At 36.4% G+C, this 17,960-nt stretch overlaps 1 protein-coding gene across 5 annotated transcripts in view; it reads right to left on the minus strand.

Moving 5' to 3' along the window:
- Positions 1-17,960, minus strand: part of mctp1a (multiple C2 domains, transmembrane 1a) — a 148,031-nt gene that overhangs the window by 82,073 nt on the left and 47,998 nt on the right. For all 5 annotated transcript variants that reach the window (XM_026211124.1, XM_026211123.1, XM_026211125.1 and 2 more), the window contains exon 2: positions 3,096-3,213. In XM_026211124.1, the coding sequence (XP_026066909.1) occupies positions 3,096-3,213 (118 nt within the window). The remainder of the gene's footprint in view (positions 1-3,095; positions 3,214-17,960) is intronic.

The following is a 17,960-nucleotide window of genomic DNA, read 5'->3' on the forward strand; positions in this document are numbered from 1 at the left end:
GGGTTACTTATCAACAGCTGTCTAAAGGGTACCATCAAAATAATCAAACTGATATGACAATAAAAATAGTTCAAACCAAATGTGTCATATTACACATTCATCTGATCTGTTATCTGATCTCACGCTATCTGATCTTCTTTTTCCATGTCTGAGAGAATTTTTTTTTTGTTATTATTAATATTATTATTATTACTTATAAGTGGTCTTTGACCACTTTAAGTAAAGTAGCATAAGAAAAATGGCAAGATATTAGACTTATACATTATAACTATGAGCAATATAATCCATTGTAAAAGTGGATGCAGCGTGTTCACTTTTTTATAAATAATCATACTCTTAAAAACTATAACCACAAACATGTAAATATTTTATTACATTAAAACTATGGATATTCATGAGATGATACAACATATTAATTTTTTTTATAATGCATTATGAATTCATTACAATTCTTTAAGAATACCCTTATAATATATTATAAATAAGGGCTTTATAGAAAGTGTTACCTAATTTTCTTTTTCATTTTGCACTAAATGGTGCCCATATGATATTTAGAAATTGAAAATTTAAATACAGAAATATATTGCCATTTTTTTGCATATTACATTTCGAAATGATTTTTGAACTAACAATATGCTTCCAAACAGGCCCATAAAAGCAGTGAATTCAATGTGTGAGCAAGATCGTGTTTCTAGAGAGAGGCAAACTGCAAAGATAGAAAATGCAAATGTTAAGTCACGAAACACAGCAGCATAATGAGCAATAATAGTAGAGGAAGGAGTGTGAATGCGTGGTTTCCTAAAAACAACCCATCTCTCATTAGCTCAACACAGTATGACTAATATTGCAAAAACATGACAAATACTCTACCATCGTAGTTGTAACTTCAGAGTCTCGAGTCCATGGAACATTCTGCAATACCAGTATCCATCACTCAGCAGGAGTGCTCATTTTCTGATTAATCTCATACATTACATTTATAATCTTGCAATAACTGATCTGCTGGACTGTAAAAACATCTTTTTTACGTGCATTGCATGTTTTTCACTTCCTCCACATAAACACACACGCATCAGATTATTAACAGATGCTGACAGATGGATTTCAATGCCAGAGAAAAACAACAGGAAACAATGAAACATCACAACATCACTGATGTTAAAATCCTGGATCAGTTTCTGCCAAGCTGTCCACACCATCCTAACAAACACAAACACAAAATCCACCATAACTCAAGGTTAAAACCAGCAGAACAAGCTAAAGTAAGGACAGACTCAACACTGTCATTCATCACTGCAGCCTCTGTTTGTTCTCTTCACACATGCAGAGCATGTCTGTTTCGATCTGATAGTAAAATGAGAGGAATACGTGCAATAACAGACAGCGTAACTACGCGTAACTGTGCATTTCTCCATTGACAGTTATTCAAAGTTACAAGTACATTCACTTTTTGTTTTTGTTTTGTTTTTGTTTCTGGGGGAGTGACTAAAATAATGTGCAATACAAGCACTATTTAACCAGAGTTAATGAGACATGTGTGAGAGAGAAGTTGTCATTGTCATCGATAATGCAGGGCTGACGTGACGTTGTTGCCTTAGCCACTGATAACAAAACGGACCGGCTCGAGATCAGAAAGAAGTGAGACTAATTGACCGGTCACCAATCTGGGCCGATCATGAGGAAAATCATCCGATTCCGATCCCTGGCCGATTGATCAGTGCATCTCTACTTCTAATATTTCATTATAGTGTAGTAAATCCTTCATACTTTCCAGACTAGGTTAGTACTGTCAATACTTGAATATTTACTAATATTTGAATAGTTGCTAAGACATTTGTTATCTTGTTTGTTAGATAACATGAACTGAAAATGTTTATGTTATATGATATTTTTTTTTATTTTGAGAACTTCCAGATATATAAATACAAATACCAGAGAGCATGTGGAAATCCTCCAGGAAAGCACATCCTGTTTAATTAAACTAGACATGCACAGTGCAAATGGAAAGCAGCAGTGGTCACCGACTTGTAGAGAGTGCTGCTTCGGCTCTCAATGATGCTAAACATTGGAATGCTAATGTATGCAAGTCAATGCAGAAGCCAGATTAAACACAGAAATGTTTGTGTTTGAAAGTAAAACTTGAAAGTATAATTTTAGCTATTCAAATTTCGAAAGATACATGGATGAATAATTTTAATCTCAGTTGAGTATTCTATTGTACAGTAGGTGGAGGAAAGCACTAAATTTCTCCTCTCAAGGATTACTCAGGATTTCTCTCAAGGGAGCGTATGACTGACTGTATGACTCACACAGAGCAGAATCTCGAGTCTCGAGGGCAGGTGAGCTGCCGAGGTCTTCGCTCATTATTTTAGCGTGTGTGTCTATTTGGGTGAGTCAAAAAGAGAGAGACAGAGGGCGTATGAACAGATCTGCTGCACCATCCATCAGCCCCTAATGAGACCATTACTGCTCCAGCCTGTCCCTCTGCCATTCAAAAGCACTAACACCCGTTCTCTCACATGACACCGCGGCAGGTCTGGAGTAATGGGCAGGAATATAGACTCATCATCTGGTGAACTCAAGGCTCTGCTGTTGTCTGCTGAGATGCACATGAGTCAAGGTGGCCAGAGCAGAAGACCTATTTAGACCTGACTATTTTTTTTTTTTTTTTTTTTGGTTGTTCACTCTGCAAATTATCTCTCTCAGATTTAGAAAACGTCTCATGCTGTCATAACAAACAGGGGGCGCTAGAGATTCAAAGTATTATTTCAACTACAAACATTCACTATGATTTTGCTTAAGGTGTAAAATTAAAGGGATAGTCCATCCAAAAATCAACATTGTCAACATTTGCTCCCAAAATTCAGACCTCAAAACATCTTTGATGTTCAACATAAGAAAGTAATTCATACAGGTTTTGAATGACACAAGGACAAGCAAATAATGATGACATTTTCATTTACGTTCAAGTAACGTTATGAATATCACATTGAATGCTACAATACAAAAGGAGCTCAACAAAGCCTCAGAAATGTTGAAAACTCAGGTCACACAAGAAAAAGAAGTTACATAAATGTGATAAAAAGGGCACATACCTCCTCTGTCCCTGATGGCCAGATTATTGCCCTTCTTCAACACAATGTCCAGCTGATACATTCCTGGCTTTGAAGGGAGAGGAAGTTTCTCATTACTTGGCTCCACAATATTGATGCCCTACAGGAGGAGAGGAAACAGTGAGGTGGTCAGACAGCCCAACAGTATGAACACACTACACCAAGATCTCATGCACAGGAAATCTATACCCAGTTTAATGCTTAATGTTATGAAGACTTAAAACATGAAGTGTCGGTACATCAACTTCTCCCAGCAATACAGTGCAGCTCAATATAATAGAAATAGCTCTTCTTCAAGGCTTCCTCTCTTGACTATAAGACACAGCAGCAGAGAGAAGAAAGGACATTCGCTTTTCACTCTGCCCTCACAGTTACATAATCATTCTGCCTCTGCCATCCCAAAAGCAGACCTCACAACCTTGAGATGTTCAGAAGAGCCACAATCCTCACTTGTCTTGTCGTCTGAGAAACTTCAGACTACAGTTCTGTGAAGGTCTGGAAATGTGAATTCCTGCTAATGTTGTTGTAATAAGACTATTTAACCGTTACTCTGCCTCTGAGCAGGTCATCCGACCTTGACAAAGTATCAAAGAGACACATTAAATCCTTATTAATCTGCAACAGAAGATAGAATGCTAATTTCCTGAAGACTGTAGGGCTAACCATTAGCAGCTGTTTGATTTACACTGGGTTTTTTTTTTTTTATTATTAAACATGGAGCTAGTTTGCTACTTAACAAGAATTTCTTATTATCCAAAGCTCCTCAGTTTCCAGTATTTACCACTGAGACAATCTGCCTCTATCCATCTTCACTATTCATACCCTGCACAATCAGAGGCATATGAAATCTGCACATTTATATTAAAACAATAATAACTCTGCAAATTTCCATTAAAGTGCTGTCACCAGTTTCTTGTAATAAGAAATATACAGTGTACTATGGGGTGAACGCTAATAATGTTTACAGGAATCAAGGAGATGTTATTGCACAGTAGTAAATTACTTTACTGCTTTATACCCTCATTGGACTTTGGGGACAGTTTGTGGTGACTTGGCAGTAATTCTTAAAGTTTGTACACACACACACACACACACACGCATCACACACGCATCTAAACACCAGTAGACACACACACAAGCATTCACACACAATATGCAACAATAAATAAAACTGATTAGCTGCTGATATAACATAATATGCTGTTAATATTTTTTTTACAAATTAAATTAAATTATAAAATAAAAAATAAAATAAAATAAAATAAAATAAAATAAAATAAAATACATCTTGAATATTACTTTTGAAACATGCAGTGGGGTCCAAAATCTGAAACCAATTTTTTTTTTCATTAAATGAATGAATGAAAAATCCCCCCTTATGAAAAAAGTCAAGTAGTTAATTAACAAATAAGCAGCAAAAGGTTTGACTACTAAAAATTGTCAACAAACATATCATAACAAAGGTAATCAAATGAGGAAGAGGAGACCAAGCAAAATAGAAAGGTAGAGACACAAGCCTGCTGTGCAGAAACAAAAACATTCATCTACTTGCTGCCAAGAGGAATTTATTTTCATTTTTGCTTCATAAGAATGAGTTCATCTCAAATAAAACAACACGCTGACACTACTGTCACTCAACAAACACTGGTTATTATTCAGTCTTAAAGAATGACAAGAAGTTTGGAAAGTAATTGTGCCCTGCGGTCCTTGTTATTGTTGTGTTTGAAAATGTCATTTCAGTTTCAATTTGCTCATTATGACAGATTTCTAACGTCTAGCCATAGTTGGCTTCAGGAGCATTGGGGATATGAGACGAACAGGGGACATTGTTAAAAGTTTGAAGTAAAGGAAGATTTAATCAAAAAAAAAATTGTGTCACAATCTATTATTAAGCATGAGACAATAACAGAGCCCAACACTTTTTACAATTATTTATGTAATGTTATAAAGCAGAAAATAACTGGGTGATGTGAGTCATTTATTATCCACTGCAAACGGACAATTTGTACATGAAAATGTGGACTTATGATTCACAGACACATAATGTTAATGTACTATTTCACTGAAACAGTTTGGGCAATATTTCAGAAACTTCCACAATATAGTGCAAAAATCATAATAAATAAATAAATAATAATAATGAATATTTAAAAACAGACTGATCTCCGCTGAGAATTAAAACCCCATGTTTCAGGACTGTAATCTCTTTTTTTTTAATCACACAAACAAATATGAAATATTATGTGAATTCCCTATTTATCTCCAGAATTGTACATATGCTTTATTAATTTCACATGATAACATTTCAAGTCATTTACCAAAGCTGTTTTTACTGCAATTTTGAGTCGTACATTATTTAATCCTTTGGTAGATGCATTTAGATGTGTTTAGCAGTTTAATGTAGGCAATGGCATACATTTCAACTTACAACATTGAGTTAACTTACTCCTAAGGTCAGTCTTCATTATTAGCTGACACACCTGTTGGTTTCTGCTGAGTGCATCATTTAATAGAGACACACACTCATGAATGCAGTTTAACCTTCAGATGATACAGTTGTCCTTATGTCACACCAGACTGCATCTCTAAATTAAAAAAGTAATAAAATTATTAATCTGCCTCAAACAACTTTCTGCCATAAATATGTTCAAATGTGCTGCTACTGTTTTATAAATATATTATTTCCTTTTCTGAAATATATGATCATAATCCTCTTTCCTAAATGCAAACATCAGGTGACACAGCTGTGTCCATTTGCAAGAGCTAATGAGCTTCTTTTTTCTTAAGCTGGCAAGACAATAATCCAAAATCTACTGAAACAATATCTATGAAATCTATGTAGGTGTGTGTGTGTGTGTGTGTGTGTGTGTGTGTGTGTGTGTGTGTGTGTGTGTGAATGACCTCTGTAACCGTGCAAACATCCAACTGCGCTGGAGGAACACAGCAGGACAGTCGGTGGAAGCCAATGAGAACATCTGCACGGATCCAACCATCACGGCAGAGGCAACCATTACAACTGATGACAACATTCAACTTCTTGATAGTCAAAACATCAGAAGGACAATAATTGACCACTTTCACTTGCGTATGATACAACACTGGACAGGCCTACGCCTACAAGGACAACTGGCCTGCCTGCCCTGTGCTGACCAGAACCTATCACACACAGTTTTGAAAAACACAGCCCTACAAGACGACATCTACAGATTTACAATTAAAGCTCGTCTTCAGGTACTACCAACAAAGTCCAACTTAGCAACCTGGTTTCCATCTGCACATGAGCCGTTCTGCCTGCAACATCACAGCCGGCAAAGAGAGACGATCGCGCACATCCTTAACGGCTGCTCTGCCTATAAAGGACTGTACATCGCGCGCCACGACCATATCGTTGCACTCTCAGCGAAGGAGCTCAGAGACAATGTCAGCCATACCACAATCCACTGTAACGAAAAGATCAAGACAGACTGGTTCCCCCTTCCACATGAACAGTGCGTTACATTGGAAACTGCTATAAATCACTTACCAAATACACCGGATATATTTGTAATTAATGAACACACCAAAGCTGTTACAATAATAGAAATCGGTTGCTCTTTTGATGCCTACATGGACACCTGCTATGCTTCAAAACTGTTGAAATACCAACCATGGTACAATGTTTTTAATAACTTTGGCTACTCTTGTAAAGTCATTGCCCTCATTTTTGGTAGTTTAGGCCATGTGCACAAGTTGTGTGTAAGAGGCCTGCAGATCTGTGGACTACATAAGAACAAGGCCAAAAAACTGACGAGATATTGCTCTGTATCAGCAGTAATCGGTAGCCTCTACATAAGGAGGCGCAGGTGCCACCTTTACCCTTAATGTGCAAAATGGACTGAGATATTGGCTGCTGTTGTACATCTTTCTGTCAAATTTGGATTAAGTCATGATATATGCTTATCTTTTAATCCAAATAAAGAATTTATGTGTGTGTGTGGTTTTTGTAGGCAAAGCTGTCTTAATAGGCCAGAACTCTAAAACCATACTCTATTACAATTTACTGATATTTATATTCTTGGACTAATATTTGCAGTTTGAGAGGCGGTAAATTGATTCCTATTGGACCTATTTTTGTTATGTGCACAAGATACATTACTCATAGAATCAATACTGTCAAGAGCAGCTACAAAATAAACATTTATTACACTCTTAAAAATAAAGAACCTTTCTCTTTCACAAAAGGTTCTTTGTGGCGAAAGAAGGTTCTTTAGATTATAACAATGTAAAAAAAAAAAAAAAAGAGATTGTTCTTAGAACCTTTTACTGAACGTTTTTTTGTGAACCAAAAATGGTTCTTTTATGGCATTGCTGTGAAGTACCTTTTAAGCACCTTTATTTATTAAGAGTGTAAAAAGTATGACAATCCATAAAGGTAAACAAATGCTCCGTCTCTTACCTTTCGCTTATGTCTCTCCAGGGTCAAAAAGCATTTAACGGATCTGTTCAGAGCTTGTGAACAGTGTCTCTTATGAATAAGTGATGACGGTGATGAAGTTTCAGCCTCTGGAGCCTTACATACAGAGTTTATAAAGAGCATATAATGACCAGGATATAGGATATTCCACTCCACAGAACATTCACTGGACAGAGGCTCGGGTAAGAGAAAGGTCAGAAGTGTCATTATATTGTATGATGGGAAAGTAAAAGAAGACGTTTTTGAGAAATATACTAAGAGCTGAATGTATAACTGTATCTGATGGTAATCGATTGACATCTATAATCAATAGATTGTTTGATTTCTTAGATTTATCTTTGATTCTTTCATTTATTTGCTGTATGGTATTTAAAACACTGATCTTTGTTTATTTATTTATGGGGACTGTTTTGTCGCAAAAATGACCAACCCTTTGTTGATATAATTTGCATGTACTGTACAGTAACTGTCATTACTTTCCTGTTTAAAAAAAAAAAAAAAAGTTATAGAAAACCCAAAACAAAATCAAGTGGCACTTGGATATTTTCAAATCCTATTCGACATCGTCCATCTATAAGAACGGTGTAGCCAACCAATCACATCCAAAGTGAGATTGAGCCATCATCCCTGCATGCCTGATCTCTGCTGTGTATAAGAGACTGCCAGCTCCGTTTACAAAATGGCATTGTAATGGTTGTCTCACAACCATGTTTCTGTGGTTAACTGGTAAAAGTATTTTCCACTGCATTGTGAGTTGTGTATAGGTGGAGCAGCATGGAATAATAGATTGTGCTCTTATTTGGCTACAGAGGACAGATTTGTTTATTTCCACACACCGCAGGTGGCAAGAGATAAATTGCATTTGCATTAGTGTGCTTTTTTCTTTTTTAAAGGCTAGCTGAGAGCGGTTCAGATGTAGGTCATGCTAGTGGAGGTGTAGAGACACAGGATATTTCACCAAAAATGAAAATTCTGTCATCATTTACTCACAGTTATATTGTCCCAAACCTGTATGAAGTTTTTCCTCTATACAACACAAAAGGAAAAGTATGGATTCAGTGAAAATGAGTGACCACAGCTGTCAAGCTCCAAAACAGATGCTATAGTGCTTAGTGTTTTCTTAAGCTATATTTTGTGTGACAGACTTTAAAATAAACGGTTAATCACTAACAATCTTTTTCCCTACATTCACTAAAGCTCTCAAATCTTATTAACATTTGCATATACAAATACTGTATTGCTCATCAAGATTTGTCATGTCAGGTTAGACAGTAAAGCAGTACTGATTCTTGTGTGTCCTGTAATGGATCATGACAATGCAAATTTGACTATATACAAAACACTCAAAGCTATTCAATGACTTTACAGGACTTTTAATAAAGTGTATGGACTACTTTTTACATTTTTTACATTTTACTAAACAGGCACTGGTCATCATTCACTTTCATTTATGTGCATGGATAAGAGCAGCATGAACATCCTATTAAATATAATCTCTTCATATATGTTCTTATATGTGCGGTGCAAAAAAAGATGCAGTATTGCATATCAGAACTTCACAATGGTAACATCACCAAACACTGCACTTAAAGGAAACTTGCCCTATTAAGCATGGGTATCAAGTATTGCCTGGATTCCTAGTATAACTGACCATAATCATTTTCTATTCAAATAGTGTAGGTCACAAGGCCATCAATAGTTCATTCATTACTTTCCTAGCCTGAGCACAAGCTTTTTATATCTTTACAAACACCTCAAATCAATTGAGGTTTACACCTACTGGCCATTAGTATTAAATGATAAGTACAACCTAAAGGCTACCATTAAAAAAGACACAATCTGTCACCTCTTCTATTATATCCAAAGCAGCAACCAGTTGCATTTTTTCATACCATTCTCTGTATGCATTTCATTATGTATGCAGTTCTCCTGTCAAACGACAGGACATTTATTAAACATAAATGTGGAAAACAGAAGAAAAAAAAAACACATTCTAGAAAGCAATGGAACTGCAAGGTGGAGTTACAACATTAACTCCATGAGTAGGACTTATACCAATCCGTTTCCAACAAGGAGCCTTTTCAGCTGTTTTATAAAGCACATGTAAAACCATACCTATCTGAAACCATAATTAAAACCATTTTCAGCAGAAAGACAGAGGTTAACGAAAAAAAGCAATAGCAAAGTTTTCTGCGAGATTTCTGGTACCCAATAATTGTAACCAATTACAAAGTGACTCCAAGTGCTCCCTTGAATGCCTTGCAATCTTCTTTTCACTCTACAGAGATAGATAAAGTCTCAAAGCAATGCAATGTCTCCTCAGTTAATGGATTCTAAGAGCTGGTGAGACCTGTGAGATCTGTCGCTGATCATTTCAGCCTCTACATCAGTGACCCGCAACACAGGAGATGGAGCAGCTCTCAGAGATATCATTCATCACTATCTTAATAAATACACAAGTATGGCTTTCAGTTATGCCCAATAACAATGACTTAAAATAAAAAAGAGTCACATCCCAGGGCAAAACACCTCACCTAACTCACACTCACACCTTAAGATTCAATCAAAGCCTTTGAAAAACGTATTAATGAGTTGGAAATTACATAAAACACTTAAGTGGGTTAAACCACATTTTTAATAGATTTATAGCTATCACCTATATAAAAGTATAACCAGTACACAATAATCTAAAATTATTTTTAACCCTAAAAGTTTGGCCTTTGGTAAAACAACAGAATGCAAAGTTTTGAATATAGCACAAGAGTAGCATTTAAATTGAGTTGTTCAAGCATTCTGATGATCAAATTTGCTAGAGTGGTGTTTCCATATGAGAAAGTGTAACATAGGCTCATAAACTATTTTATATTTCTTGGGCAATAAAGTTGAGCAATTGAAAAGTTTCTATGGTTAAAAAATAAATGCAGCAGATAAGCAATGGCTTGCTGAGAAAGCCTCTGTAGATCAATCTTAACGTCAGTGAAACCAAATAGCTTTCAGACCTCTTCCAATGCACCCTTGTTTATGAACTACATTATTCACATTTATAGTTTAATTTTGAAGCTTCACTCTCCATCACAGTGAAAGCAACTGTATTTGTTTTGCACTTTTACAGCACAGGGAAAGGAGTCATTTATCATTTCCAGGATAACTACGTCCACACACACACACACACACACACACACACACACATACTTGTGCTGCACACACACTTTGTTTGTGATCATCCACTGAATGATACATCCATTTAGCAGCAGGTCTTTTCATCCAGCCACAGGCTCTGAAATCACATCTGTTTATTAGCAGTAAGTAAGCCAATAACAGACTGCAACAAAGACAGTACTGTGTATTAAACTATATGTTCAGCTAAAACAGTGAATGTGTCAAAAACAAAAAAGCAACAAAGAGCATATGCATGAATAAAAGCTATGCTAACCACTGAAAAATAAAAAAGGTACATTTAAGGTACATCTCTTAAGGTACAAAAGTTATGTACCACAACACATTTTTAACATAAAGTAGCATATTTGAAGAAATGCACATGTTGGATACTATCATATTACGGATTGCACGAATGGTGCACTAGTGATGAAGGTATGTGAAATTTTTACAAGAATACTTCCTCAGGACAAACTGGAGCTCAAACTAAATAGTAAATACAGAAGAATGCATACAATGAATGAAAACATTTTAAAACATAATTATTTGTAAATCACTATACCATCAATATTTATAAATACTATTTAGCTTTGAAAACCAGTTCATGAGTGAAATCTACAGTAGCATACCAAGGCAGAAGGTGAGCCAATGAGATATATTGTGAACTGCTATTATCTCATTATTTGATCTAATTCTCCTAGTGCTCACAATATGCTGGTGCATTTTAAGCATGTACTGATTAGTGGTCGACCGATATGTGTTTTTTGACAGTCGATGCCGATATCTTGGAAAGCAGGAGGGCCGATAGCTGATATAAAGTCAATATAATTTTTTTTTTCATTATTATTATTATTAATAATTAATAGAAATCATTTGACAATGGATTAAAAAATAGATTGTGTAAAAGAATCATACTTATACTTTAAATTACAGGATTTTTCACAAATAAATAAATATTTAATGCAATTTTAATCTAAAAAGTAAACACTGCAACCAACAGGGCACTCAGAATCATTGGGAATCATATTTTTTCAAATAAAGACAGGTATCACAGTGAAAATGACGTGAATATGACAGTGTTTACCTTTCTATTACTAATATGCCTAATATAAAATAAATCATTATAATACTTTCTGTTTTAATTCCTTTGTTTATCGGTTCTATAGACTTCTATCCGTAACTGACAGAAATGTTAATGACGATGACGATTAGTCCAAAACTTCTTATTCTGGAGCTAATAATGTGTAAATAAAATGTATGCCGCTTTGCTTTACTTGGGTAAAGCAAAAAGGAATTTTCTAAATTATTTTACACAGGCCTACATATGCGAAATTTGAAAACAGATCATTTTAAAGATTAGAAATATCTATAAAAAAAAACTGCTCTTGGCTGAATAACTTATAGCTTTAAAAAGTCATTCAAAATTAAATCTGTATGAAAATAAGGCAAGAAATTTGTTACTGACCTGCTTTTGGCACTGTAACATAATAGATGCAATAGAGCAAATTAAAGAGTATATAATAATAATAACATTGTAAAAATTTGAATGTGTTTTTTGCATATATTTGCATGTGCTGAACTTCACTGTTTCACAGCCCATTGACTATTTGAGCCTGCAGTTGAGCTCTGATGAGTTAAGGTCCACAACACCACAAAAGCAAACACCACGGGCGCTATTTTAACAATCTAAACGCAAAGTGTAAAGCACATGGCGCAGGTGCACTCAGGGCGTGTCCAAATACACTTTTGTTATTTTAATGATGGAAAAATGGTTGGCACGCCCGGGCACATGGCTCTAAACAGGTTGTCCCAATTCTCTTAATGAGTAATGGGTGTTTTTTGGGCGTAACAACCAGTCAGAGTCTCATCTTCCATTCTCTTTAAGAGCCAGTAGCAATCCTTTAATTTGTAATATTTGGCATGTCTGTGTGCTGCTGTGCATCCCTGTGTTTAATAAGCAGCGTGTACGGGTATTGTGGACCTGCCTATAACAACACACTCTTTAAATAACAAAGAAAAAACATTGCGCCAGACTTTACACCAGGTTTGAGTGAAGACTTCACTTCCAACACTAAAGACCTTGATTAGCTGACATAGTTGTGTTCCATTGGGGCTGGAGCTGAACTCTGGACTGAAGTTCTCTAGGAGCAGGGTTAGAGACCTCTGGCCTAGTACATAACTCTGCCTCTGCTGGCTTGCCTTCCATTAAGTTTTCCAGTAATTAAAGCTAAAGCAGCTCTTCTGTATGACCAGACCAGATGGACTAGCCTTCGCTCACCAAGTGCATCACTGAGCCTTGGGCACCCATGACCCTGGCACTGATTCAGTGGCTGTCTATCCTTGCACCATTTTTGACAGGTACAAACCACTGCATACCAGAAACACACACAAGACTTGCTGTGCTGCAAACGCTCTGACTCAGTCATGTAGCCATCACTATTTGGCCCTTGTTAAAGTCACTCAGATCTTTTCGCGTTCCCATTATCCCTGCTTCCAACACATGACTGTTTACTTGCTTTCTAATATATCCCTCCTCTTGACAGGTGCCATTGTAACTATATAATCAATGATATTCACTTCACCTGTCAGTGATTTTAGTAGTGCGGCAGATCAGTGTGTGCTTGTTAAATATTACAACCAAAAACATCCTTCACTGGATATCTACCCAAGCAACTGTCACTTAAATTCAGACACCAGCATATGCTGCAAAACAATATGTCATATACTGTATATATATATATATATCCAGTATAATACATCAACAGCCACAACTAACCAGTCTGGAGATGCTAAAGGAAAATGTGCCAAAGCTCCAGTACTCTGCGAGGACATCTTTGTGTAATTATCTAGAACATATGGGAAAGTTTCATGCAGCAATGGAGCAAGATCCAGTCCAACGCCTACCCCGAATTCTGAGCTACGGGAAGCTCTAATCCAGCCTCAGCCCACTCAGCCTTAACCCATCAGGGCTGGCGAGCTCGTTCCATCAGCTGCTATTTCTGTCAGACCCATGCAAGCAGAGACAGGTTGGGCTGAAGCAGAGGCACTGTGGGGTTTTATAAACTCCGTACAGTATAAGCGAATCCACAGGGCCCTTTATCATGCTGCTTATGTAACGCTTCTCTGTTTGCCAACACAGAAGTGCTACAATTACAGAGCGGATAATCAAAGTGGCATCCAGCGTGGTGGTGGACGAAACAAATTTCACACAAATGATGTTAAGTGATAAATGGACAATAGATCCTGAAATTAACCCACAGGAAATTTCTCACTGAAATCGAGTGAGTCAGATTCTGTCAAGTAGTTTGATGATGTGGGTAATATTAAACCCACATGCACTTGAGAACAATATTGTTCTGATCATGACTAAAAGACCACACGTAACTTACTATCACACTTGTTTTACCTTTTTTCTGATCCCTCTGGTAAAAAAGGAAATTTTTTTGTGATAAAAAAAAAAATGAGTCATGCTCTGAATGAATCTGTGTGAAAGTTGTTTTCTCTCAAAAGACTTGAAGGCTTAGTTCTGATGAGTCTTGATCTCTCCTCTAGATCATTATCTTACTACCTTTACCATTCTGACTACAAACATCACTGAAGTGTCTCCTAACTCTCAGTTAGACAACAACAATTGATAAATATGTTCACTTTCTGAGGGCAGATTCATGTTTTGAATCAAGCCTCTGATCTTAAGGCTGGGAAAACTTTTGTCTGAATTTCTCACCCAGTTAGACGTCTGGAGAATAAAGCACTATACTGGAAGGCAGAGACGGCTTGCAGATATTCTCAGAGTTGACAGATTTCACACACACACACAACTCCACAAATAATGCATTTTTGCATCAGAAATTATGATAAGCTCAGATCAATGAGGCATATACTGTAGTTCCAAAAAGAAACTTCGCTTTTCGCAGCACTTTGACCGTGGCGCAGTAATATCATCACTCCTGAAAACTCCCCTTCCCCCTCTCCCTCTAAATTCCGTCAATACAACCAATGTGAGGAGTTTTCAGGAGTGATGATATTACTGCAATTACTGGAATATGGAAACAAATGGTGGCGTTTTCCTTTTTAGAATGGGATATAATACAAGTACTGTCCAAAACAGAGATCCTCTGACAGGGATATGAGCGAATTTGATCTAAAATAGCAAAGGAAGGCAAATATTATAGCATAAAAAGTGTATTTACCCATTATTAAATGAATGTATTTATAGAAATTTAAATTACAATAAATGATGTGTCTCACAGAGACAGCATATCGGCTGCATGCAACTTACTATGAGACTTGAAGAAAAAGAAAGAAATTGTATTCTTAAATCTTTAACAAATAATCGTTCTTTTATATGTCCTTCACAGTTCCCAACCTTTTATGATTTTAATGGTTGCATTAAAGAAGTTCATGTAACTGGTTGAAACCAAAGAAACACACTTGACCCTTTGGAGCCAGATGCTAATATAGCAAGTGAATGGATGGGACAGGTCTGCTAATGAGGTTGAGGATAGAGTTCACTAATGACCCTGGACAGAAAAATGGCACGAGGACATTCTGTGGCTCCTAATTAACTGTGGGGGGGAAATGATCGCTCAGATTTAGCTCCATTCAAAGAGGAAATTGTCATAACCTGAGTATAGGAATGAAGTCATTGTTGCTATCAGGAAAACATGTAAAGCAACCATTTATTCATGCATTCATTCATTTACTCATAAAGTAACAGCAACAATGCATTTTTATGCCAAGATTAAAGCAATTTAAACAAAAATACTAGTCTTCTTACAAAATAGTTGCTTGTTGCTAAATAGTTTGATAGTTGCAAATAAAAAAACCTAAGCTATTAGCTTTAAAACAGTAAGTATAATATTATTAGCTTTAAAACAGTAAGTATAATATTTACATTAAAATATGCTACCAAAGACATCTTATAGAAATTGAATATAAGTGACCCTTTGAATGAAATGTGTTTAACCCTGATTTTATTTGCCCTAACATTTATGATTATTTCAGCTACTTATAGCATTTTAATGGTTAAAATCTGATTAAACTGTATTGAGCACAAAAAATTGTTACAATAAAATGTGAAAAGCACGTATCAAGTTTATGTGTGGTTTTAAGTCATTGTAATAAGTCCATAAACTACATACTAAACATGCTAAACATTCTAACCACATAATAGTTGTTCACTTTTGACTACTGGATTTTGTTGGCAAGAGTTTTTACTAAAAAATGATCAGAAAATAATTGACAAAAAACTATAAAACACTCTGTGGCGAGTGGGGCGGGGCCGAGAGGCGTGGGAACGAGGAGTGAGGCCAGGTGTAGTGATTGGAGATGAGCTACACCTGCGCCCCACCGCCAGTATCGAGTCCCACGTAGGAGATGGAAGGATATAAAACTGGAGCGACGACCGTGAAGGACAAGAGAGGACCAGGCCTGGGACATTATTTTATGTGTTTGCTTTTTATTTATGCGCACCAGTCGTCCGTGAGGGGCTGGTGCGCCGTTTTGTATTTATTTTTGAATTATTAAAGTGTTTTGATTGTGCGCCGGTTCCCGCCTCCTTCTTCCCGGTGATTACAAAGTTTGTTTCGTTACACACTCATTGAACTTTTGTGTCTTCAATAAGTAATACCTTATGTATTAACCTTGTGTATCGTAAAGCTGCTACAGTAGTCACTTTGGATGTGACATTTAAGGGTAAATTCTAAACCAGACAACAAAGAAGAACATCCCTTTTCCTGAACTTTTCCTGAAGTATAATCACATTTACTAAATTCCAAGGGGGGGGGGGGAGCTATTATAAGCATGGCTGATTCAGGTGAGCTCACCTGTGAATATGACTGATGATGATAAAGAAGCCTGAAGGAAGAAGCTCAGGACATCTAATCAATGCACTCAGAGCCTAGAAAATAAGATGATACTAATGAAAAGTGTGAAACACTGCGGGAAATAATAAATGAGTGGAAGAGGTGACTGAATAGATTTCATGGTGGAGGATGGTTTGGGCGGATGCAAAAATAATTTTGAATGTAACATGAATCATCCTTTCCGAACTGTTTTAAACTATATCTGAAGATACAGCTGCCTGAAGTACGGTCAAAGTAGGCCAACATGCCCTTCTGAACTCCCCCTCAACAGTATTGTGGTCATTTGTTGGAGGTCTGGTGACAATTAGCATGTATTGGTGCTTCGGGGGACTGTGAGAATTTTGGCTTAGTTTATCACAACAGGAAACATACCGTTATCTACCATCAGTAATCAGGATCACAAGCAGTATGGGCGTTTTCTAAAGTCAGCAAATGAGCAAAACAGTATCTGAATGGCACAGCTATGAGTAGTGTAGCTATTTTACACACAAATGCTCTTATAAAGGACTTATAAAGCACATGTTTTACATGACAATGTTCTACATCCCTAATCCTAGACAATACCTAAATTTAACAACTACCTTACTAACTATTAATAAGCCGTTCATTGAGGCAAAAGTCAAGGTTAATGGTTTGTTAATGGGGAGAATTGGACCTTAAAATGAAGTGTGACCCACATGAATCATTCTAAAGCAACCATTCTTATCATTATCAATGTAGTTAATCTATAGAGTCTGTCATAGAAGACATTTATTAAAAATACAGAAAACTACTTTGCCTCTACAATTGCTTGGGTACTTCAAAAAGTCAATAGAAATCTAGAAATCCTAGAAATCTATTCGAAAGCGTAAATGAGGGAATAACAAAGCTTTGTAGAACAAGAAGCCTTTAGATAAGGGCCACACAGCAAGTGGTCCTTGAGGAGAAATGTTTAAACATTTTGACCAAGACAAGCTAGCGGTCATTCATTATAAACTAAAGGAGCTTCACTGAAGGCAAATATTCTGCACAAACAATTAAGATCCAGAGACACAAGGGGGAAAATCTGCATCTCCACAAATCAAAACCCACAACAAATTCGATTCTCTATATTACATTAAAACCAATTAATTGTGGGCACATACTTTATGTAAATGACCGGATGATTTGTGATCACATTGAGCCCAGTCAACATAGTGCCGGTTAACTCCATCTCTGGAAAATATGCTACTTTCTTACCTGCTATTGACTCACTTTAATCAATAAGGAATTTAGGCAGCAGCTTCAACAATCTTCAGCTCAGCAATCCATTAAGACGATAAAATATGTATCAAGCACCTACTGGAGACTGTATAAGACTTAATGACACCAAGACAACACTTTGAAAAGTAATAG

This window comes from Carassius auratus, chromosome 30 (genome assembly GCF_003368295.1).
Source record: "Carassius auratus strain Wakin chromosome 30, ASM336829v1, whole genome shotgun sequence".
Classification (NCBI taxonomy): domain Eukaryota; kingdom Metazoa; phylum Chordata; class Actinopteri; order Cypriniformes; family Cyprinidae; genus Carassius; species Carassius auratus.